This window comes from Cucurbita pepo, chromosome LG07 (genome assembly GCF_002806865.2).
Source record: "Cucurbita pepo subsp. pepo cultivar mu-cu-16 chromosome LG07, ASM280686v2, whole genome shotgun sequence".
Classification (NCBI taxonomy): Eukaryota; Viridiplantae; Streptophyta; class Magnoliopsida; order Cucurbitales; family Cucurbitaceae; genus Cucurbita; species Cucurbita pepo.
This window is the reverse complement of record NC_036644.1, coordinates 5,312,635-5,337,035: the sequence shown is the minus strand read 5'-3', so window position 1 is coordinate 5,337,035 and position 24,401 is coordinate 5,312,635. Positions and strand designations below refer to the sequence as shown.

At 33.6% G+C, this 24,401-nt stretch overlaps 1 protein-coding gene across 6 annotated transcripts; it reads right to left on the bottom strand.

Moving 5' to 3' along the window:
- Window positions 1-324: 324 nt before the first annotated feature.
- On the bottom strand, window positions 325-20,824 carry LOC111798512 (ubiquitin-like protein 5). Of its 6 annotated transcripts, none has more exons than XR_002815711.1 (3): window positions 19,625-20,540; window positions 17,821-19,400; window positions 4,550-4,561 (listed from the first exon to the last, which is right to left on the bottom strand). XR_002815711.1 is itself a non-coding variant. In XM_023681712.1 (2 exons), the coding sequence occupies exon 1, from the start codon at window positions 20,763-20,765 to the stop codon at window positions 20,544-20,546; it is 222 nt and encodes a 73-aa protein (XP_023537480.1). In that variant the 5' UTR covers window positions 20,766-20,821; the 3' UTR covers window positions 325-1,373; window positions 20,532-20,543. The 6 variants fall into 6 exon arrangements, 3 of the variants coding, with proteins under 3 accessions (XP_023537480.1, XP_023537481.1, XP_023537479.1); XR_002815709.1 differs by lacking the exon at window positions 4,550-4,561 and having other exon boundaries at window positions 18,711-19,400; window positions 19,625-20,402; window positions 20,532-20,824; XR_002815710.1 differs by lacking the exon at window positions 4,550-4,561 and having other exon boundaries at window positions 18,711-19,400; window positions 19,625-20,419; window positions 20,532-20,821.
- Window positions 20,825-24,401: the final 3,577 nt, after the last annotated feature.

Sequence of the window (24,401 nt, the reverse complement as noted above, 5' to 3'; positions counted from 1 at the left end):
AAAAACATTTCTTTGATTTTTTTCCCGAGCACCTCTACAAAACCCTTTTTCCCTGTATGTCAAACAAATTGTTAGAGATCTCGTGTAGCTACATATATTTTAGATGGTACATTCTCAATTTTAGAATTTATATTTTCCTTAAAGGAACAGATAGGGGATTATTTACTGTTAGTTGACTGGACTTAAAGAATTATCTTTAAGCTGCCTACGTACCTTTCAAAAAAGGATCAAGTCATAACGTAGTTCTATAATTTTTTTTTTTTTTTTAATTTTTAGTTTTTAATTTCTGGTTATATTTTATTTCGTGTTTTAGTTCTTATTTTAGTTCTTATTGGCATTTGCAATATTTGTTACCTCATTTGGGTTATGGGTTCCCTATCTCTAAAGAAGGAAGAACTGTTTGTCTAATTAATTTCCACATTTGGGCACGACCCATTTTCCTTGTTACTTACTCTAAATTGACTCCAATACTTGAAAGGTTAGATGTAATATGTTTTCATAAGATCAATTTAGGAAAGAAATTTAAATGTAGAGTCCTATATTTGACTCTAGACACTGTTTTTAACTTGCATATAAGGATCTTAGAACCGAACATTTAAGAAACTAGTGAAAAAGTGTGAATATCATAGCTTGCCCGCTAATAACCTGATCCAGTACTTCTATGATGGATTGACTCATACCTCGAAAAACTTAGCTCATATGTATTAAGTAATGGGTCTATACTAATGAGACCATCAAAATTAATGATGCAATTGTCTTCAACAATACACGAAGCAAGAAATTCCACTATGATTGAACAATCAACAACCTATGCCATACATACTGGCAACAAATGCAACCACAACTATCAGCGTAAATTCTTCTAATAGTCTAATGAAGGAGTTTTATGGTTAAAAATGATGTGATAATCCAAAGTCAAGCAACATCATCGATAATAAAACTTGGACATCGATAAAAGAAATGTAGCTGGTTCATTACAACACAAAGGAGCAAATACCAAATATCTTGATAAATAACACAAAAGTGGAGCCTAAAATAGTAAAGGAGAGTCTTGTGCCTAAATAATACGTAAGACGTTAAAGTTAAAACATATATTTAGTATGTGTAGGCTAAAGTTTCTCAACCTCCCAAGAGTGAGGAGTGTTGTGCAAGCAAGCTTAATACCATAAATGGAGCCTCTAGCTTTCTACATGTTTTCCGTCATAAAACTTCCCAATTCTTCTCTCTGGAAGGACACTACTCCTCTGCAGAGTGTTGATTTCTGCATTGGGGAAGTAGCACACACCACCATAAAAGGCTTAAGAGAAAATCCAAAAGGGGCTTGCTCTCCCACCATGTGTTGTGTTAGCAATAGGACGTCTTTATTTTCTTTGCTAGAAACATTTCATTGCATAACATCAGATACTTGTTTGTTAGCAATGCTTCCTAAGCATGGGCATGACTTTATTTTCTTTGCTAGAAACATTTCATTTCATTGCATAACATCAGATACTTGTTTGTTAGCAATGCTTCCTAAGCATGGGTATGACTAGTTCTTCAAGTTTCCAAATATTTTAGTCACATGTAGACTTTTAGAGATAGCAACGAAATAAGGTATGAACAATAAATATTCCCAAATAAGATCAAACAAATAGAGATGGCATATTTTCGATTCAAATAGTTTGGGATTCTTGAGGATTTTTAAATAAGCTAAAGGGATGTTGTGAAGACCTTTTTGAGGAATAGGTGGATAATGAAAAAGAATCACGCTTTGTGGTACTGAATTACTGTGAATAAATGTGGCCTTCACTCCAATGAATCTGAAGCTAATAAACTAGTATATATATATACATAAGCACTCAAGTAGAAATCCTAGGAAGGTTATCGTGTCATATTTTCTCATCTTTGTTTATTATGTAAATGGTATACTGGGAAGAGCCTTAGATTCATTTTAGGGATTGATATTCTGAAAGAAAATGCCCATGTGTCTTTCACATTTTTCCTTGATATTCTCAAATAATGTTCGTCAAATATATTCAAACTCTCCATGGTTTTTGTTATTTGGAACTTAAATACTTGATAATAGCTCTTCTTATCTTACTAACAAGGAGCGAGGAACAAACTAGGCAAAAAAATGTCTCTTCTTATGATTTTGATTGTTTATGTAGGGACCTAGGAACACTAAAGTGCATCCTATAATTCTATTTTACACAATCCAGGAAAGTTATCTTTGCTAAGCGAAGAAAATATAATATTAATACGAGTTAATTATGTGTATTCAATCAGAGTTTTATTCCTATTCTTATTCTTATGTTCTTTCTTGTATTGGCTTTTCTCCTAAAAGGGTTATATATCTTACCAATACACCTATCTTATTCCATTAAAGTTAAATATACTAATTCAAGGAATTTCCCTCCAAAAAAACAAATCATAGAAAAAAAATTTAAAACACAACCAAGCAAGCAAGAAAAGTACAGACACCATGATTTACGTGGAAACCCCCATATGGGAGAGGGAAAAACCACGGGATAACTTTGAAAAGCTTCCACTAACAGATCAAATACCAGGTCACAATACATTCTTTCCCAAGAGAATATAATAACAATTATCACTCCTTAACTATATATGGAACTCAATAAAACATGGAGAAATTGCACAAAAAAAATATTTGAAGGGAAACGAACTGATTTGTCAAACAAACCAACAAAGCTCTCTCATCTCCCTTCCATAACCTGGTGTGGTTCTTCCGTCTTCCTTTTTCTTTTTGGCGTCACAGACTCTACCCTAGTCCTCATTCATACAATGGAAGGACGGATTTGGGTGGTACTAAGTATCCAAATAAAAATACCTCAAAAGTATATGAAACAAAAGCAAATGGCAACAATTGGGAAGTGTCTTCCCTGACTGTTTAAAATCTTTGTACTCCCAGTGATGAAAAATAGTATTGGAAGCGGAATTGGAAATAAGTCATGGATAAAGTAATTTGTTGGTTTGAATCGAGAAAGCACTAATGAAGTGACCAGATTAAAACTTCATAATGGTTGATATATAATATTGAAAAACTTCAATAAGAATATACATATGAAGGGCATAAATTGAACGGATTTCACTCAAAAGATCGAAAATCTATGCAAAAAGAAAGGTTGGTCAAATGTATCAGGGCTCGGTCTCAAATTTAAAAACTGGGGGGCAAGAGTAGCACACTAACAGAGGAAATCTCATACGCAATAAACACGGGGAAGGTCGATTGTTTAGAAGCTTCTATTTAAGTCGTGGAAAGTTCTCATACTTTCATCCAAATTAATCATCCAAATGAAGAAAAATGTGGCTCACAAATCATCAAAATGAAGAATAATAGATCATTCTTCGATTAAATAATGCATGGTCTGAAGCTGGAAATAAAAGGTTTATATATAAAGGAGAAGTCTTCCTACAATGAAAAAGAGAAATCCTTCAACAAAATGTGGTAGTAGTTGGAAGTTGGAAAAACTAGCCTGGAAGCTCTGTAGTTAGAAGAACGAACTGATGATGAAAAATCGAGATATGTAAGCATTTTGCTATATTTTGCTCGTGGATACTTCTAATTGTTAACAAGTTAAAGGTGAAAGCTCCAAAGAAGATTGAGGTAAGGAAATAACAAGATCAAGAAGAAAAGCAAGAAGACCAGAAATTAAAAGTGAAGGCAGATAGGTATGTGAGAAAGTTATTTTCAATTGAACCGTCCAAAAATAGAAGCAAAAATACTAATAGAAGTTGAGACCTCAACTGACGGCAGATAGGTACGTGAGAAAGCTATTTTCAACAAGTTGAGAGCGATTATTCAAAATTTAAATGTAGAGTCTTATATCTGACTGTAGACACTGTTTTTAATGACTATGCAGCAGCAATGTATCATAACTTGCATATAGGGATCTTAGAACCAAATATTTAAGAAACTAGTGAAAAAGAGTGAATCTCACAGCTTGCCCGCTAATAACCTGATCCAGTACTTCTATAACAGATTGACTCGTAAATCAATCGATATGATATAACAAGGAGTTTTATGGTTAAAAATGATGTGATAATCCAAAGTCAAGCAACAACATCATCGATATGATATAACAAGGATCATTGCCAGAAAAACCATCAACGAGAAACATAGGAACATTGCAGGGCAATCACTCTTAGGACTAGACTTCAAAGGATTCATGGAAACAAGATGAAGAGAAAATGGAAGGAAAAAAAGAAAGAAAAGTCTGATAAAAGAACATGCAAGCAAGTATCCACAATGAACCCTAAGAATCAACATGGAGTTTCAATTGAAAAAAAAAAAAAAAAAATTGTAGTTGATGCAGCAAAAGATGAGTTCACAAAGCACCTACAGCAAGAGAAAAAGGTTACGCCTACAAAGAAACTAAAAAATCTTGATTAGGGTGTCAGACCACATACTCCATTTTTCCAAAGATTTAAGGAAAGAACCAAAACGAGAAATCCAACCAATTTGTTAACATACTCAAAACAGTTTCATATCAACATCCAGTAGGAAGAAGCACTTCAATGTTCTTAAAGGACATCCTTGCAAAGAAAAGGTGAAATTGTGGAACTTCCAAATAACTACAATGGCCTATTGAAAAGCAAGATGCTACTTGAACTGCATGACCCAAAAAGTTTTACGATCTCTTCCATAATAGGAGGAAAATATGTTGACAGAGCACTATGCAACTCTGGAGCAACGTCAACTTGATTCCTCTGACAGCTCTCAAGCAACTAAGAAACGGATGAGCTAGACCCAAAATAACATTGCAATTAGAAGAAAAGTCCATAGCAAGCTCGCAAGAAAGATAGAAGATGTCCTGGACAAATTTGTCTTCACGATTAGATTTATTATCCTAGATTGCAAGGCAGATAGAAAGGTATCCATCATTCGAGGAAGACCCTGTTTGACCATAGGGAGAGCAATAACTTGATATCCATAAATGTGAGTTGACAACGTGTGTGAATTATCAAACAAATCACATTCAATGTCATCAACACATTGTAATACCCTAGAGAAATGGAGGAACGTTCAAGAATTGAAATTTTTGGCCTATAACTTGAGTAGAAAATCGTGAACGTGAGAACTTTGAAGAAGAATGTAATCAGCAAGAGAATACAGGCGAGAACACATTTTTTAGAGGATTGAAGAAGACTTGTCAATACAACCACTAGTGATTAAACCACCCAAACTAGAACTAGAACTACTTACATTCCACCTAAAATATGTTTTAGGAAAAGGTGAGACTCTGTCCGTAATTATTTCAGCTCACCTTACTTCCGAAGATGAATTTTCATAACTGCAAGTCCACTCAAAGCATGGGATGACAATAGGACGGACTATAGAAATATACATTGAATTAGCCCTTATATGCATGCATAAAAGCAACTTAACAAGAACAATTACAGGGTAGATAGTCTAGATAAAAGCAACTACTTCTGCCTAGATAAAGGTTCAAAAAATTCTTTCTATTACCAAGTGTTGGATTGATTAGTAAGGAAGTACTACAATTTTCTGGATGGATATTCATATTACAATCAAACAACCATAGCACCAGAAGACAATGAAGAGATGACGTTTACCTATTTAGAAGGATGTCATTTGAATTTTGTAATGCTCTGAAAACATTCCAAAAGTGTACAATTGTTTTTTTTTTCTCATATATGGTGGAGATAATTACAGATATTTTTATGGATAATTTCTCAGTATTTTGGAAAATATTCAAACAGTGTGCAGAAATGCAATATACTAGGACAACGGGGAGAAGTGTCGTTGAATTGGTACACAAAAGCATTATACTAGGACACATAATCTCAAGGAAAGAAATCGAGGTGGATAAGGAAAAATACAACAAATTTCAAAACTTAACAGGACAGGAAATTCCAATTTTCCTAGGACATGAATAATATTATAGATGATTCATCAAGGATATCTCATATATATCTAAACTCTTATGCAGATTGTTAGAAACTGGACTGATGATAGTTTTTGGAAGATACAAAAAGAAAAAAAAAAGAAAAAAAAAAAAGATTGAGCACGACATCAATCATGATAGTTCCTAACTGGAGTCAATCATTTGAGCTGGTGCAATGCAAGTGACTTGGCAGTTGGAGCAATCTTGGCACAATATAAGATCCTATATCTAATCTAAATATCCCACCAAGGTCGTGAATGATGAACAAGTAAATTACTCATGTTAGAGAAAACTCCTAGCAAGAGTCTTTGTCTTTGATAAATTTAGGTCTTCTAACACCAAAGCGATTGTCTTTGATAAATTTAGGTCTTCTAACACCAAAGCAATAGTCTTTGTCTTTGATAGATTCTCCTTCTCTAAGAATTGGAACAAGAAATTTAATATAAAAAAAGAAAAGTGAATCAAGTGGTCGATCACATGTCATGATTTGAACAAGAAATGAAAGAAGTAGCAGTACAGGTAGCATAGCATTCGGGTATGCACATATTGCCAATTATCTAGTTAGTGGACTCACACCACCTGGTACAACTGCACAACAGTTGGGATGAACCACAGTTAAATAAGCTAGGTCTAGATCAAATATTAAGATGTGTAGTTGAGGAGGACATGGTAAAAATCCTAAATGCTTGTCAAATGGCTCTATGTGGAAGATATTTTGTAGGTACAAAAATAGCTGCAAAGAAAGTACTCTAACGTGGAAATTTCATCCTGGCCTTGTTTAGATCGCACACTTATTTGCCAAACAATGTCAATTGATATCAAAGAATATAAAACCTATCAAAGAATATAAAACCTTTCAGCCATGATACGATGCAAGTTTCATGCTCAAGGTTGAAATTTTCAATGTATGGGGTACTTTCAAGTTATTTGAAATTATTCAGAATATTTTATTGATTCATTTCTAAATTGAATAGGGACAGCATTGAATTAAATTAATATCATCTATCAGAATCTAAGACAATGCCATGTGTATTTCTATGTCTTCATATACCATACAAGGTACGGCCAATATAGGATTAACGAATTTTCAATTGTGGATACATATGGATCCTTAATAAGAGGATTGGTCCTAGGATTGGATGATACAGTAAGAACACATCAAACAACATTGAAGGCACCAGATAATTTTTGGAAAAGCATGCCATCTGCCACTTGAGCTTGAGCACAAAGCTTTCTAGATATTAAAAAGATTAAAACTCTCGTTTTGATATAGGCTAATAGATTTGCAAGATGGCAAAGCAAATATCTTAAAGGTAAATGGTCAGAAAGTGAAGCCCTACCGAGTAAAAAACTTAAGACACCAATCTCTCTAATGGATGTAAAGTGAACTGCAATCACATAAAAAGCATGTTTGTAGATAATGGAAATTGTAAATGTTTTCAATAATCAGGTTATGATCAAGTGAAAATTATGCCCAGTATAAACTTGTCTAAGGATTCACTAGGGATTTTAACTTATCTAACATGTGTGAACTTTTTGATGCATTCATCTTAGAGTTTCTGAAATAGAGGAAGAGGGAACAATTATGAGATGTGAAAGAAGAATTTGTGACCGCAAATTGATCGACCAAATGCAATTGTAATTTTTATGGAGAACTTGAAGATGATATTGCGTAAAAAAAGCCTAGTGGGAAGCCTCATGCACATCACATCCATTAGGGTTGAGATCATGTACACTGTAGGTGTTATCCAAATTTCTTCATTGTGCAAGAGCCATATGGTTGTTGCAATGGGGGTTGGTTCTAAGGCATCTAGAATGGACAGCGGTTCAGTTGCAAAGTTATTCAGATAGTGATTAGGCTGGGCTATTGAATGATATGAAGAGCACCTCTAGGTATTATTTCAATCTTGGCAAAAAGTATTCTTCATGGTGGTCAAAAAAAAAAAAGCAAAACATAGCTATGTCATTGAATCCAGAGATGTAAAAGGAAGAATGCAACACAAAGGAGCAAATAACAAATATTTTGATAAATAACACAAAGAAGCAAATAACAATACACTTTTAGAGTTAAAACATTTCAAGCTCTTGGGAGCAAGCTAGGCGTTTGCAGCATTTGATGTAGGGAGGAGAAACTCTTAAGATTGAAAAGGAATAGTAAAGGAATAGTAAAGGAGAGTCTTGTGCCTAAATAATAGGTAAGACGTTAAAGTTAAAACATACTTGGTATGTGTAGGCTAAAGTTTCTCAACCTCCCAAGAGTGAGGAGTGTTGTGCAAGCAAGCTTTCTACCATACGTGGAGCCTCTAGCTTCTAGAAGGCATTCCATTCACTCACGTGTTTTCTGTCATAAAACTTCCCAATTCTTTTCTCTTGAGGGACACTACTCCTCTGCAGAGTGTTGATTTCTGCATTGTTCTGTTAGAAACATTTCATTCATTGCATAACATCAGATACTTGTTTGTTAGCAATGCTTCCTAAGCATGGGCATGATATTTCATCAGATACTTGTTTTTACTCAAGTAGAAATCCTAGGAAGGTTATCGTAGATTCATTTTAGGGATTGATGTTCTGAAAGAAAATGCTAATGTGTCTTCCACATTTAAATATATTCAAAATTTTCCTTGATAATAGCTCTTCGTATCTTACTAAGGAGCGAGGAACAAACTAGGCAAGAAAATATCTCTTCTTATGATTTTGATTGTTTATGTAGGGATGACATTATTCTTTCAGGTGATAATAAAGTAGAATTGATCACTCTAAAGAAAAAACTTCTAAGTGAATCCAAATCAAGGACCTAGGAACACTAAAGTGCATCCTATAATTCTATTTTACAGAATCCAGGAAAGTTATCTTTGTTAATCGAAGAAAATATAATATTAATGCGCTAATTATGTGTATTCATTCAGAGTTTTATTCCTATTCTTATTCTTATGTTCTTTCTTGTATTGGCTTCTCTCCTATATAAAAGGGTTATATATCTCACCAATACACCTATCTTATTCCATCTTTGAAATAAAGATGCCATCTCTGAAACATCAATCACAATCCTTGGCTGACGAATGAAAAGTTCAGTATAGTAATAACTCAAGTAAGGAATTTCCCTCCAAAAAAACACAGAAGAAAACTAAAAACAAGCAAGCAAAGTATAGACACCATGATTTACGTGGAAATCCCCTCAATGCGAGAGGGAAAAACCACGGGATAACTTTGAAAAGCTTCCACTATCAGATCAAATACCAGGTTACAATCATTCTTTGCCAAGAGAACATAATAACAATCANAAAAAAAAAAAAAAAAAAAAAAAAAAAAAAAAAAAAACGATTTGAAGAGAAACGAACTGATTTGCCAAACAAACCAACAAAGCTCTCTCATCTCCCTTGCATAACCTGGTGTGGTTATTCCGACTTCCTTTTTTCTTTTCAATTGGGAAGTATCTTTTCCCCGACTGTTTAAAATCTTTGTACTCCCAGTGATGGAAAATGGTAATGGAAGCGGAATTGGAAATAGTCATGGATACAAGAAGGATAAAGTAATTTGTTGGTTTGAATTGAGAAAGCACTGATGAAGTGACCAGATTAAAACTTCATAATGGTTGATATATAATATTGAAAAACTTCAATAAGAATACAGATATGAAAGGCATAAATTGAAGGGATTTCACTCGAAAGATAGAAAATCTATGCATAAAGGTTGNTTTTTAAAATAAAAATTAAAGAATATAATTGTCTTTTTTTTTTTAATATTATTGATTGAAAAATATTAGATATGGTCTAAAATAAAAGATTATAATAACTATTAAAATGGAAGAAGTTATATTATTCATCAAGAGTACCACACTAACAGAGGAAATCTAATACGCAATAAACAATGGGGGAAGGTCGAATGTTTAGAAGCTTCTATTCAAGTCGTAGAAAGTTCTTATGAGGTAAGAAAATAAAAAGATCAATGAGAAAAGCAAGAAGATTTCCGCTTAGAACATGCAAAAAGCTCAAAGAAAGGAAGCATTATTTCGTTGACGAAGGTAAGAAACCATCCAAAAATACTAAGAGAAGCTAAGACCTCAACTGAAGGCAGATAGGTATGTGAGAAAGCTATTTTCAACTGAGTTGAGAGCGATTATTTAAAACTGAAATGGATGATATATTGACACTAATGTCTTCAAAATGCAGCGATTCTTAGTTGGAAATATTGAAGAAAAATGTTAGAAAATTTTATGCGAAAGAGAATCAGGCAGCGATCAAATATACATTGAATGAGGAATATTAAAACACTAAGGAAAACCTATCGTAGAAGTGAAAACTCCGTTGAAGGAAGAAAGAAAACTAAGGAAAGAAAGAAACCAAATCAATCAAAGATATTGTCTTGCTTGGGTGAAGTTGATCTTGGACTCCAGTAAAAGAATAATCTTCAAAAAGGTAATTACAAAACAAAATAGTACCATTTCAAGAGACGACTTCAGAAGGTTGACATGGGATTATAATCTATAAGAAGTTCAATTGCTGGTATTTCGGAATTCTAAACAAAAAGAAATTGCTTAGAGAATTAAATTAAATCCCTTATAGCTTGCACTTGAATTTTTTGCTGGACATAATTTCTTCGTTTCTAATGAATGGGTCTTTATGCATCAAAGATAGGACTTCTGAAGTATCAAGAGCCACTTCAAATCAATGAAGCTCGCTTATATATAGTAAACCATGATCAAAGCATTGAAACTTTTCCTACAAACCATAATGAAACAGATTTGAATGGAATCAAAGAGGATATTTTAAAATCTGGAAGAGTTCTGGACCCCATAGGCAACGAAATGGGTTAGGTTTGACAAGAAAATTGAGCAATGGTACTAAGGAAAAAAAAAAGGCTTAGGATATGCATGATATGACAGTTCAAAAGGTTGACGAGAATTCACAATGATTAGAGTTATTCCACTTCACACAGGACACAAGACGTGATTTTGCATTTCCAAGTAATCTACTACGAGACGATGCATGAGTTAATTGGCAATGGAAGTTCATCTAGAGCAAGGTGTATTTCTCCTCTTAATTCAATACTATAAAGCAATAATATAAAGGATTAGTCAATCAAATAATAGATAAGTCTAAGTAAAGAGACCGAAGGAAAGTAACGTTTTATCCAGAAAGCAGTAAGGTTCTTGCATAAATTTTCTTGCACCAGAAAGCAGAAAATCTTTTTAAAACAAAATATAAGGAAAGAGCAGAGTCGATGAAAAAAAATTAAACAAAGTTTAATTAACATCTCTAATGACTACTGGAAAAAATTGGATTCCAATATCATATTCTAAGCGTGCTCTTATTAGAAAGAATATTCTAATCATGTTTTTCTTGAAACACAATTGGGAATTAAAGAAACTAACTATATTAGCTTTCACCATTGACTTCATTATGAAATTCCAGAAGTTATTCAAGTTCAATGTTTTGTTCATAAATTTCATGGGAACAGACACCGAAACATTTATGGTTTTATAGAAAAGTTGTGAATAAAAGTTATGGTATAACCACAGATCAAGGAGTTTAGAGGAGATATTATTGACTAAGGTATTGGTAAGTGGTTGATTGAATGCCTAGTAATTGATGACAGAGAAAAGCAAAATATATGTTCCTCACCAGTAATTCCTAAACTATATTTTATTATTTGAGAGCAATGATTTGATATTACAAAGTCTTCTTGTAAATAGTCTTGAAGTTCTCTACGTTAGTGAAAATTGTCCTTTCTTGGGCTACCCAGATGGGAAAAAACAAAGAAGCGAAGTCTAATACTGAAATGGTGAAGGAAATTAAAAACTTGCAACTCAGTAATCTCAAATATTCCATATGTCAGTATTTCTCATAATAGGAGATTGAGAGAGAGAAGAAAGAGATTTCCTTAAGAGGATTTGACCAAAAGTGATTCTTTTCCGATCCTAGTAATTGTCAGTATTTCTGGTAAAAGTGCTGTCAGTAGATATGTTTTTGTCTCAAGATGGAAGATGGAAGATGGAAGGAAGTTACCCTTTGAAAACCTTTATGATGCCACAAAATCTTGAAAGATGACAAAAATAAACCTCTTGGTAAGGAAATCTAAGACTTGAGTTACTTCAATAGAGGTCTACTATCAATTAAAGGGGCAAAAGAATGTGGAAATTGTCTTTTTGGCGATATATCCCTAGTTTAGGAACCTATTGGTAGTCCCCAGTATCTGCGTACAAAGCTTCTTAGAAGTCTAAAAAGTCCCAGGACAATTATTGAAAAGCCTATGATTATATTAAATGGTGGTTTAATCACAGTCGAATATTAACTTTGAGAAGACAGAAATCAAATCCTACTTCTTTGCTCCTATTTCCACAAGCAACACGGGTAGTTTCTTACAAGTTTCTTATGTATATAATAACCTCTTCCCTAGAAAATATTTTACAAGATTACAAGTTCAAAAAGAAAGTTACAAGGTAGTTTTGAAATTGCTAAAATCACTTTTTTTACGTTCAAAATGACTCTAAAGAGACTTAATACCATTATTGAGTTCCATTAATGCCAAAAACACAAGACCTTCGTGTTTATAATTCATAAATCCACAGGAAATACTAGACTCTTAAGCATAAGGTTGTTTAAAAGGGCAAATACTAGACTCTTAAGTATAATGTTGTTTAAAAGGGCAAATACTAGACTCTTAAGTATAATGTTGTTTAAAAGGGCAAATACTAGACTCTTAAGTATAAGGTTGTTTAAAAGGGCAAATACTAGACTCTTAAGCGTAAGGTTGTTTAAAAGGGCAAGCTTTAGTCGGTTATGATATGGAACATTTTAAATATGATTTTCATTCCTTAAAATTGATTTTAAATATGATTTGTTATTTCTCCTGATGAAAGAAGCACGTTAGGATTCAGGGACTTTGAAGTTCTACGTAGAAAGCTATGATTTTAGAGGCCGTTTCTAATCTCCTATGTTTTCTGTCTCTCCACTTGGTATTAACGTTGTCTCTAGAAGGAACTTTAAAAATCCTTCACAAATACTTTCCAACAAAAATATATTACGAAGTTACTATTCTTATTTCTTCCAATCTTTCTCGTCAATAGGCTCGCATTCACATTCTAGACTTGAAGCTTCCTGTACAAAGTGTACTGAATTACAGTACTAATGTTAGGCTCTCCTTCATAAAATTCCTCAAATAAAAAGGGTAAGAGTGATTTTCCTCAACTACTTAGAAGCCAAACTGACAAACTGACACAGGAAGCCAAACTGATATGGACATGTTATCCTCTTATACAATCAACCCCACTATCTTCTCGAAGCCAAACCGACACAGGAAACACCAACGGAACACGTTAATTACGTACTCTGATTAAAGAAGAACAGACAAGTGGGTTTCCTACTAGTTCTCTTAGCTCTCCCAAGATTATTCATCAGTCAGAATGATCCTACTTGCAAGTTCGAACACTAGTCATCATTCATACAATGGAAGGACGGATTTGGGTGGTACCAAGTATAAATAAAAATACCTCAAAAGTATTTGAAACAAAAGCATATGCCAATAATTGGGAAGTGTCTTCCCTGACTGTTTAAAATCTTTGTGCACCCAGTGATGGAAAATAGTATTAGAAGCGGAATTGGAAATAAGTCAAGGATGAAGTAATTTGTTGGTTTGAATTGAGAAAGCACTAATGAAGTGACCAGATTAAAACTTCATAATGGTTGATATATAATATTGAAAAACTTCAATAAGAATATACATATGAAGGGCATAAATTGAAGGGATTTCACTGAAAGATCAAAAATCTATAAAAAAAAGAAAGGTTGGTCAAATGTATCAGGGCTCGGTCTCAAATTTAAAAACTGGGGGGCAAGAGTAGCACACTAACAGAGGAAATCTCATACGCAATAAACAAAGGGGGAAGGTCGATTGTTTAGAAGCTTCTATTTAAGTTGTGGAAAGTTCTCGTACTTTCATCCAAATTGATCATCCAAATGAAGAAGAATATGTGGCTCACAAATTATCCAAACGAAGAATAATTATCATTCTTCGATTAAATAATGCATGCTCTGAAGCTGGAAATAAAACGTTTATATATAAAGGGAAAGTCTTCCTACAATGAAGAAGAGAAATCCTTCAACAAAATGGGGTAGTAGTTGGAAGTTGGAAAACCTAGCATGAAAGCTCTGTAGTTAGAAGAACGAACTGATGATGAAAAATCGAGATATGTAAGCATTTTTCTATAATTTGCTTTAACAAGTTAAAAGTGAAAGTTCCAAAGAAGATTGAGGTAAGGAAACAAAAAGATCAGGAGAAAAGCAAGAAGACCAGAAATTAAAAGTGAAGGCAGATAAGTACGTGAGAAAGCTATTTTCAATTGAACCGTCCAAAAATATAAGCAAAAATACTAATAGAAGTTAAGACCTCAACTGAAGGCAGATAGGTACGTGAGAAAGCTATTTTCAACAAGTTAGGAGCGATTATTTAAAACTGAAATGTAGAAGGAATTCAAAGGTATCTGAAGAATTGGCAAGCATTAAGGAATTAGTTACGTGAGAAAACAATGCATGATATTAATGACGCATTGAATAACGAAAACCAAGGAAAAGAAGGCAGCAATCAAAAATACATTGAATAACTCACCTGTGGAGAGGAATTTTAAACCTATTGTAGCTACGGGAAGAACGAAAACCAAGGAAAAGAAGAAACCAAATCAATGAAGATGATAGAAAACAATTAAAGATATTGCCTTGCCTGGGGTGAGAACTCTATTTAAACTTGATCTACAAAACTAAATAGTACCATTTCAAGAGACTTCGAAGGTTGACATGGGATTATAATCTATAAGAAATTCAACTGTTGGTATTTCTGCATACTAAACAAAAAGAAACTGCTTGGATAATTAACTTAAATTCATTTTATTAAGGGAAGGTTATCGCTTGGAGAATTGTTGGTTTATATCGCTTTACACTTGCATTTAATGGCTTAGAAACAAAGAAAGCTCATTTACATATAGTAATCCATAGCTACAGAGCTCAAAAGTGGTGGGAAAATAGTCAAAGCATTGAAACTTTTCCTACAAACCATCATGAAACAGATTTGTCTACCAAAAAACTGGAATCAAAGAGGATATTTTAAAATCTGGAAGAGTTCTGGACCCCACACACACAACAAAATGGGTTACGTTTGACAAGAAAATTGAAGCAATGTATTCTTTTTGAGTTATATGGTACTAGGGAAAGAAAAAAAGAAGGCTTAAGATATGCATGATATGGAAGTTCAAAAGGTTGACGAGAATTCCCATTGATAAGATTTATTCCTCTTCACACAGGACACAAGACGTGATTTTGCATTTCCAAGTAGTGATCGTCTACTAGGAGACGATGCATGAGTTAGGTGGTAATGGAAGTTTATCTAAAGCAAGGTTTATTTCTCCTCTTAATTCAATACTATCAATTACATAAATTTTCTTGCATCAGAAAGCCGAAAAGATAAAAGGAGAGAGCACAGTCGATGAAAAAATTGTAAACAGAGTTAAATAACATATCTAATGACTACTGGAAAAAATTGGATTCCAATATCATATTCTAAGCATGCTATTATTATTAAAAAATACTCTAATCATGTTTTTCCTGAAACACACTTGGGAAGGGAATTAGAGAAACTGAATGAAACTATTATGAAACACAAATAGCTTTCACCATTAAATTCATTATGAAATTCCAGAAGTTTCAATTCACTTATGAATGAAACTATCCTTTGCTTGATTTAATAGAAAAAGAAGCTCTAAAGGCTGAAGATTAATAAGAGTTAGACATACACATATCCAGCTCTTATCCTTCCAGCCAACAACATGGTGGGGGAACATAAAATTATGGAAGAGTAATGAGTTCTTAGAAAAAGTTTTCCATCTCTAGTAGCTAGAGTATTCTCAACCAAAAAATTATTCAAGGAGGCAGAACAATAGACTGATAGTTTTGTAGAAAAGTTCCCAATGATAGTTGGTATAACCACAGATCAAGGAGTTTAGAGGAGATAGCCGTGGCAGCAACCACAATTAATAATTTTCTGAACTTCAAATTTTGAAAATCCGACAATAACTCGGTTTATTGAATGCCTAGTAATTGATGACAGAGAAAAGCAAAATTTATGTTCCTCACCAATAATTCCTAAACTATATGTTTTTGCCTCAAGATGGAAGATGGAAGGAAGTTTATGTTACTTTGAGAAGATAGATATCAAATCCACAAATGTCAGCAACACACGTAGTTTCTTACAAATTTCTTAGGTATAACTTTTTCCCCAGAAAATATTTGACAACTTGGAGAACCAAGTTCAAAAAGGAAGTTACAAGGTAGTTTTGGAATTGCTAAAATAACCTTGTTGATGTTCAAAATAGTCATGTCTTCAATCATTCAAAATCAACTTTAATACNTGTTTTTTACATTTAGATTTTTTTTTTTAATTTGTTTTTTTTTTTACATTTTTAAATATGATTTTCATTGATTTTAAATAATTGAGGATTTGGCAAAGCAGATAGCTCCTTCTAGAGACAACTTTAATACCAAGTGTAGAGAGTTTAGTAAAAGAAAAGGATGTTGTTCATTAAAATTCCTTCACATTTCACATTCAAAACTTAAAGCTTCCTATACAAAGCCTATTGAATTATAGTACTAATGTTAGGCTCTTCTTCAATTATCCTTTCAAAAATTTTGGACTGCTTCCTTTATCCAATTTCAATATAGCCCTCAAAAGCATTACTCTTAGATTTCCTCAAATAAAAATGGTAAAAGTAATTACCCTCAACTACTTAGAATGACGCGTTATCCTTCTACACAATCAACCCCCACTGTCCTCTCGAAGCCAAAATGACATAAGAAACACTAACAGAACACGTTACTTAGGTACTCTGACTGAAGAACAGACAAATGTTAGCAACACTGGTAGTTTCTTACAGTTTCTTATGTGTATGATTACCTTTTCTCTAGAAAATATTTTACAACTTGGAGAACTCAAGTTCAAAAAGAAAGTTACAAGGTAGTTTTGGAATTGCTAAAATCACTTTTTTTATGTTCAAAATTACTCTAAAGAGAAGGAACAATCATATTCTATCTATACACCTTAGAATCTATTATTATATATCTACGACTGACCTCACAACATAAAAGTTAAAGACATTACAAGAATGATGAGAACCAGTTCAAATATTAAAGATTTTAAATTACTTGTTGCCAAACAAAAAGGTATAAGAGCTTCCACATTTGTTAGTGGGCCTGTATGGCCTTTAACTTCCATAATTTGGTAGTTAAGTGTATAATTTATGTGCGAATTAAAGAATAGAACTTGAAAAATCACTGAACTTTTAAAAGAAAATATAATTATGCTTAGTAAACGAATCTTCAAGACAATATAAAACAAGAATGATGTTTTTATGCGTAGAATATCTCTGAAAATCATCAATATTAGAAGCAAGTTGTGTAGTGAAGATTTCCATGGGAACTTGAATGGGCTAAAGGCTAAAGAGGGAAAAGAAACCCATTACTTTCCAAATGGATTACAAATACGCATGAATGAACCTTAAAGGCTTGTCAAGTCAGCTATCAAATAGTAAGTACTTAATCCATAAACCCTTCTCGAACCAATAAACCATTTATGTTATGAAAATGAGTGCATGGAATTATGTAACTTAATATAACAGTTTCAATGCCATCCCATCTAATGGAGCTTGTTTGAAAATCACACAGTGCTGTTAAAATGTTGAAGCTCAAAACTTTTATGGAGATGGGAGAAAATCCAAGACTGTGGCAAGTAGTTACAAGGAATAGAGCTAAGACAAAAGCTCAGGCCTAAGATAAATATTCTTCAGGGATCTCCATCAAAAGTGTACCTAGTAGAAATTGTGGAAAAACTATGGCCTAAAGGAGCTAAAACAACCAACTCAACAGTAAACAACTAAAAGGGAATTTCAGAAGATACAGAGAGGCTAAATGTGACAAAAAAAAATCCATGAACACGTTATATTTTCAACTATAAAATCCATTTTAAGCATTGGTGAGAAACTTTGGTGATTATCAGTTTGGGGAGAAGGATTTCAAGGAAATTTCCACACTTGATAAGCTAAAGACTGGGTTGAATGAGGTGAAAGTTGTGTCTCACAAATGGAATTTCATTGTGAATTTCATTTTTAAAAAAGTGGGTGGGAAAAGAATGAACAAATGATAAGACAATAATTTTCCAGGTACTAAAATCATTCACTTAAAGATTGATGATTAGTTAATGAAAAACATATATAAAGGAAGAGAGACATTTGGAATTACTTCCTCACTCATTTTTTGATTGTCATATTCTGATTCTACTAGAGCTTCTGGTAGAGTTACAAACTTTTGAAAATAAGTCATGATTTCAGGAACGGGAGAAAATCGAAGGGGAAGTGGAAGAGACGACATTATCCAAATTTTGAAATAGATTAGTTTTTGTGTGTGAGAAATACATCATTAGCTTTGTGGTATGTTCTGCCAGTCACATCTTGAACAGTAGCTCTGAAGATGAAGGAGTAAACTCCATAGTTTATATTTTAAAAAAAGAAAAAAAAAAACAGAAATATTTAAACACATTGATGCGGACTCGGAGGAGCCATGAACGAAGAGATGGAAGATTCACCAAGACATATATGAAGGAATATTGCTAATAAATCTTAATACGATTGAATCAAAAGTGAATTGAAAGATCAGTGATGGCCCGTATGACTTCATGAGCAATAAGGAAAAAATGATAATGAAGCCTAATGTTACCCTTGAAAGATAAAGCTATGGGTTACTCAAAAAACCAATTATTCTAGAGAGATGATTGTAAAAATGATCTTATATATTTGAAAACCTTGATAAGCAATTTAATTCAGCTGCGGTTGGAAATCAGGATTCAAATACTTGAAAACTTTTAGCTACCAATCTAACAGCAATAAGTCATTTTAATTTACACGCACAGCATACTTACGACTTGAATGAAACATTTAATATCCTCCCTCCCAAACACTCAGCTACACATCTTCACTTTCTAAGACTGCATATAATTTAGTGACCACGTTCAACATAATCAAACATATGGTGTAAATACCACTAGAAACCAACTTGAACAGTCATGAAAATGGTTGATCCAGAAACACTAACAACTTGAACAGTCTTGAAAATGGTTGATCCAGAAACAAATTTGGGATTGATCAGTAGCTGACGCAGATAGATACTGATGCATCTTATTGAGCAATGGCATGCTCTAGGTGCAATGCCATAAGACTTCTAAAACCCCATGAATTCTTCACTTTTGAAATCAACAAACCCATGCTGGTGAGCCAAAAATAGCATGGAACAGCATTGGGATAAGATTTGACAGCCAAAGAGCTTTATACTACTCCTCAAATTTCATCAGTTCAATAACATGCAATGCACCATCAACTATACTGATAAACCACGAGCCTAAAAAATTGTTCTTCGACTCCCATCAGATGACCCACAAATGAAAGATGTCTACAATAGGATGCTAAGGCCAGAAGAAAATAAAAATGAATAAGAAATCAGGGAACAAAATAACGTTAAGGGTGAAAAAAAACTGCAGTTCTAAAGTTTTGAAAGGAAAGGCCACACCTAGCATAAAAACAGGTCTGCTGTTATATGAATTTAAACAATGATAATAATTTTGATCTAACTTCAATAAACAATCAAAAACATTTTTCGATCAAATGTTATGGGGCACGGAGTACATACACTTCTCATCCCCTTCCTCATCTGAAATTTTGACGAAGGGAACACTGTACGATCTGCTTGGAATGGAAAATAATGCATAATCCTGGCACCCACTAAGCAAAGGAACAATAGGGCAAGGCAGCATGTCTACACAACTAAGCATCAACTTTAAAATAAAAGCTCCTGACTCACTTAAAAGAGTTGGAGAAGATGGGAAAAAGGAAGAAGCATCCTACAATAAGGAAATCAATTAACAATGAATCAAGAACAGCAAATCAAATATCCGGTTAAGATTAAAGTAGGTTTCTGAAAATAACAACTCCCTTTGGAAAGAAACAACCGATACTTTAGGAGACGTCGTCATCCACAGGGTAGCTAATTCCATAACAGGTTATAGACATCAAAACATTGAGTGTAGCGTTCGCTAAGCAGAACAAAGATTTACATGTCGAGGCCTGTTCAGTAATATAAAACTCGCACTGAGTGCCCCCCAATACGCGTCTTCCAAAGGATTCCAAACCTCGGAGATAGAAAACATCCATATATCAGAGGAAATACTATGATTTTCAAACTAGTAACTGATTCTATATTCCAATGGACCAGAAATAAAAGAAAGAAAGCAGGATCCTTAGGAAACAAGGGCTTCTCATGGCGTTTTAAGACCTCCGTCATATTACTGCGATGTCAACCCTACACCACATCCCATCGAACTCATATCCGATCGCTCGTTTTAGAGGTAGACCTGAATTCCTTACGACCTCTAAGAACATACGCATCCTCTTAATCACGTCAATGAATCCTAAAATCCAAGAAAAACTAAACAAAGCGTTCTAGAAATCGCATCCAACAAAAGAAAAATAGACGAATCATAAAGGAAACACACCGAACCATCATACACATCAAGAATCAGAAAAGCGTAAAAACTCACAACGACGTGGAATCAGTTGTAATAGAGCTCGAGACCCATGCCATCATGGATCTCGTAATCCTTGAGGGTGATGTGATCCTTGTAGATATTGTACCACTTCTGGATCCTAATCTTCTCGGCCCTGGTTCCGGTCTGAGCGGCAACGAGCTTCTTCAAGTCGCCGATCGTGTCGTCCTCGTTGCACTTCACCCGTACCTTCTTCCCGAGACGATCGTTGAGAACCACCTCAATCATCTTCGAAACCCAAAAGAATTGAGAGAGAATTTTGTGGATATGAAGAAATTTGGGGAGATCAATGCAGTTTATATAGCGAAGGAATGAAGGGATGCGTGTTGAACACGCATCTTGAAAACGCGTTTGTCTAATTTATATTCCTGATGTGGGGTCCACGCGGCTTTTTCTCGAAAATTCCCGTTATCTTCCATTGCTTTTGAATCCAGGGCTATTTTTAGTTGGGAATTTTTTTATAAATAAAAAAAAAATGAACAATTTTTATTTACTTAATTTAATATTAAATCACAAATTTAGTAGAATTCTAATTTTAGTAATAAATCACAAAATTTGGAAAAATTCCATAATTCAATTTAAACATTATATTGGATTTGAATAAATGAAAAGTTATATCAACTCCAAATCACTCCATCTCAAGCAATTTATATTTGAACTGAGTTAGGTTCATTATTTAAAAAAATTTATCATTCAAATTGATATGGAACCAGAGACATTAATCATATAATATACTATTTCAATGAAGATCTGAAGAAAATATTGTTGAAATTATCGAAAGATATTTCAATTCATACCATATTGAAGAAAAATGAGGTTTCATGTTATAAATTTTAGGTGGATTACAATTTAGAGTTATTGTATTTCATTCATGTATTTTAAGACTTTTTATTTTTACAATAACATAATGGTTAATTATAGTCCTTAAGTATGAATGTTACCCCTCTTGGGATGCCTTTAATAGTTTCATTTTGAGATATAAAGCTATCTCAAATGCTCATTCTTTAGCCAATGGGTAAATTTCTTTGCAATTCTATGTAGTCTAGGTTGCATGTAAAATCATTTAAGCTCGACATGATCAATCTTGCTTGTGGAGTGATTCGAATCTCAAACAAGTGTTCTTGTATCGAGATATTTGATCAACAAGAATCATTTAAGCTAGATATGATCGATCTTGCTTGTGGAGTGATTCGGATCTCAAACAATGTTCTTGCCTTGAGATATTCGATTAACAAGGTAATTTGAATCTTACTCCCCTTGTAGTGATTCTTTATCTTATCACAAACAATTAGATCGAGTCTAACAAATGCACCAACTCAACTTTAGAATGTAACTCTATATTCAATTTCTTATTCTTAAAAATTAAATAGGCACAAAAATACAAATGGAATAAATTTATTTTTGAATATAATTAAATCATAATGAAAATAGAAAATGAAGACAAAATTTAAGGGTATAATATTAGGTTTACGGTGAATCATAGTGCGAGAAAACTGTGGGGGCAATACTTATCTTTTTTTCTTTAATTTATTATTGTTTTTTTGTTTTGTCGTTCCACCCACCACCCCATTTCTTTATTTTTAATTCCACCCCTTGTTTTTTTCATTTATGATGGTTTTTATTAAATAACTTTGGCAATGGGAAAGAGATGATAAAAGTGTATTTTTATATAACGGCCTAGATACACTCGTGGCAGATATTGTCCTCTTTAGACTTTTCGTTCCCCGTAAACCCTTTTATAACCGGTGTTTTGTTCTCCTCTTCAACTACACATCAGCAAAAATGGAAAGCTTTAATTATATTTATTATTTTATTTTTAGGTTTAAAATTTAAATTATAATTAATATAATTCAATTTCCAACCCAATTGAAAAATGCAAAGCTTTAATTAATTTTCTTAAAATAAAAAATAATAATAAAAAGTAATAATATGTAATTTTGTCAAGTAAATAACTAAAATCTCTCCTCCAACACATTTAAATTTTTTTTTAACAAATAAAGGATTAGAGTAGTCGCGGCCTACCATGAGAATCTGACATAAATGGGAGTGAACCAGTGTCGATTATGCTATCCAACTAACCATAGATATCAAATTTTTCTTGAGACCAAGAATATGTCTGGCATTCTTTAAGGTGTATTGATTTACTACGGCATACATTCTTTTTCCTTTAAATGTCTACTGATTTAACGTGGGAGTTTTTATGCATACATCTTCTTTCTTTTGAATGTTTACTAATTTACTGTTTATGTATACATCCACTTCTAGAAATTTATGTGAAAAGATTACTTGAATTCAAAATTCAGGATTCAATGGGGAGTTGTTATGTATCCATCCTCTTTCCTTCAAAATGTCTAATGATTTAGTGTGGAAGTTTTATACATACATCCACTTCTCAAAATTTGTATGAAAATATGCACTTGAATAAATCGAGGGGAGAAATGCTCTTTATTGAGTTAGAGAGAACCATTTTTCAGGGCGACCTCACAACGAGTCAGGAGTCTTATTCCATTTTAAAAAAAAAAAAAAAAAAATTGAACCGACCATGCCAACGCAAACCAGATTTAGCCTCAACTCTTCATCAAGTTGGACCCCTTCTTACTGGAAGCTCATAATGGAGGTCCTGAACGTCAACATTTCCTTAGGACCATTGGATCATGTTTGAGGCTCGAAATAAGTTTAGGGTAGTAAATGACTAAAATTCCTTTTGAATTTAAAGATGTTTCAAGGTCCAAAAACCCTTCTAATGACCTACGATTTTAAGTAAGACCTATATATAAGAACAAGAAGGTTTACGTAAGATTTTGAAGAAGTTTGGATCAATTATAGAACCTAAACTAAGTTAGCCTTATAGGTTAAGGCTTAAGAAAAATGACAAAACTGTCCCTAACGACCCCTTAACAAGATTCATGATCTTTCTAGATTTTTCAAGGAACATATTCTAACCTTATGATACTTTGAATCACTCATGCATGTTATCATGAAATGCTCTTAACTTAAGAACCTATGAAACTGATAACATGCTCTAAGGACAAGAACCAAGAAAAAGAGCAACACAAGCCCTATAACCACTAAGACAAGAAGATTGATAGGTACCACTCATAGACCGAGGTCCTCAAACTTAGAACCCAAGAAACCCCTTGGTCTCCCATGATACAACATGTTCATGAATCATACTATGTAACGACCCCAAATTTCCACATACTCAGAGTCGCTACTAACGTCTCATGCTCATCTATAATGCGGAAATATAACTCTTACATGAACATAGTTGATAACGTAAACTTCAAAAAAAAAACGTTTAAAACAACTTCTTCTCTGGAAAACACAGCCATGGTCTTACGTGTTTAAATATGAAATACTGAAATTTAGAGAAAACAAAAACAAATACAAAATAATTTAAAACAATGAAATGCAAAACAACCTATTCTAACTTAAGACTAGAAATTTAAATATGAATCTACCCTATGCACGTGCCACAGTCTCTGCTCGCGATGCCGCCGTCCTCCGTACAAGTGCGCCTTGCCTTTACCTGAAAAATGATGTGGCACACGGCCTGAGTATTTCAAAGAATACTCAGTAAGTGGCCCCACTATAGGGGCCATGCAAATGCAAACACATGCAATCATGATTTAGGGACCTATCTCTAATCATCTTAGGGGTGGCCTCCAGTCTCGGACAAATTGGATGTGTAGTACTTCCCTACACACGACTCACACGTGCGAGTGTGAGTCCCCAGGGCGCTCGCACACCCCCTGGACCCTCTGGTCAAGCTAATCTGTAGCGACGTCCGGAGGTCAGCGGAACCCCATAGTGTCATGCGCCTCATGAACACCCTCATCTGTGTGCTTTCGCACCTGTGCGCAT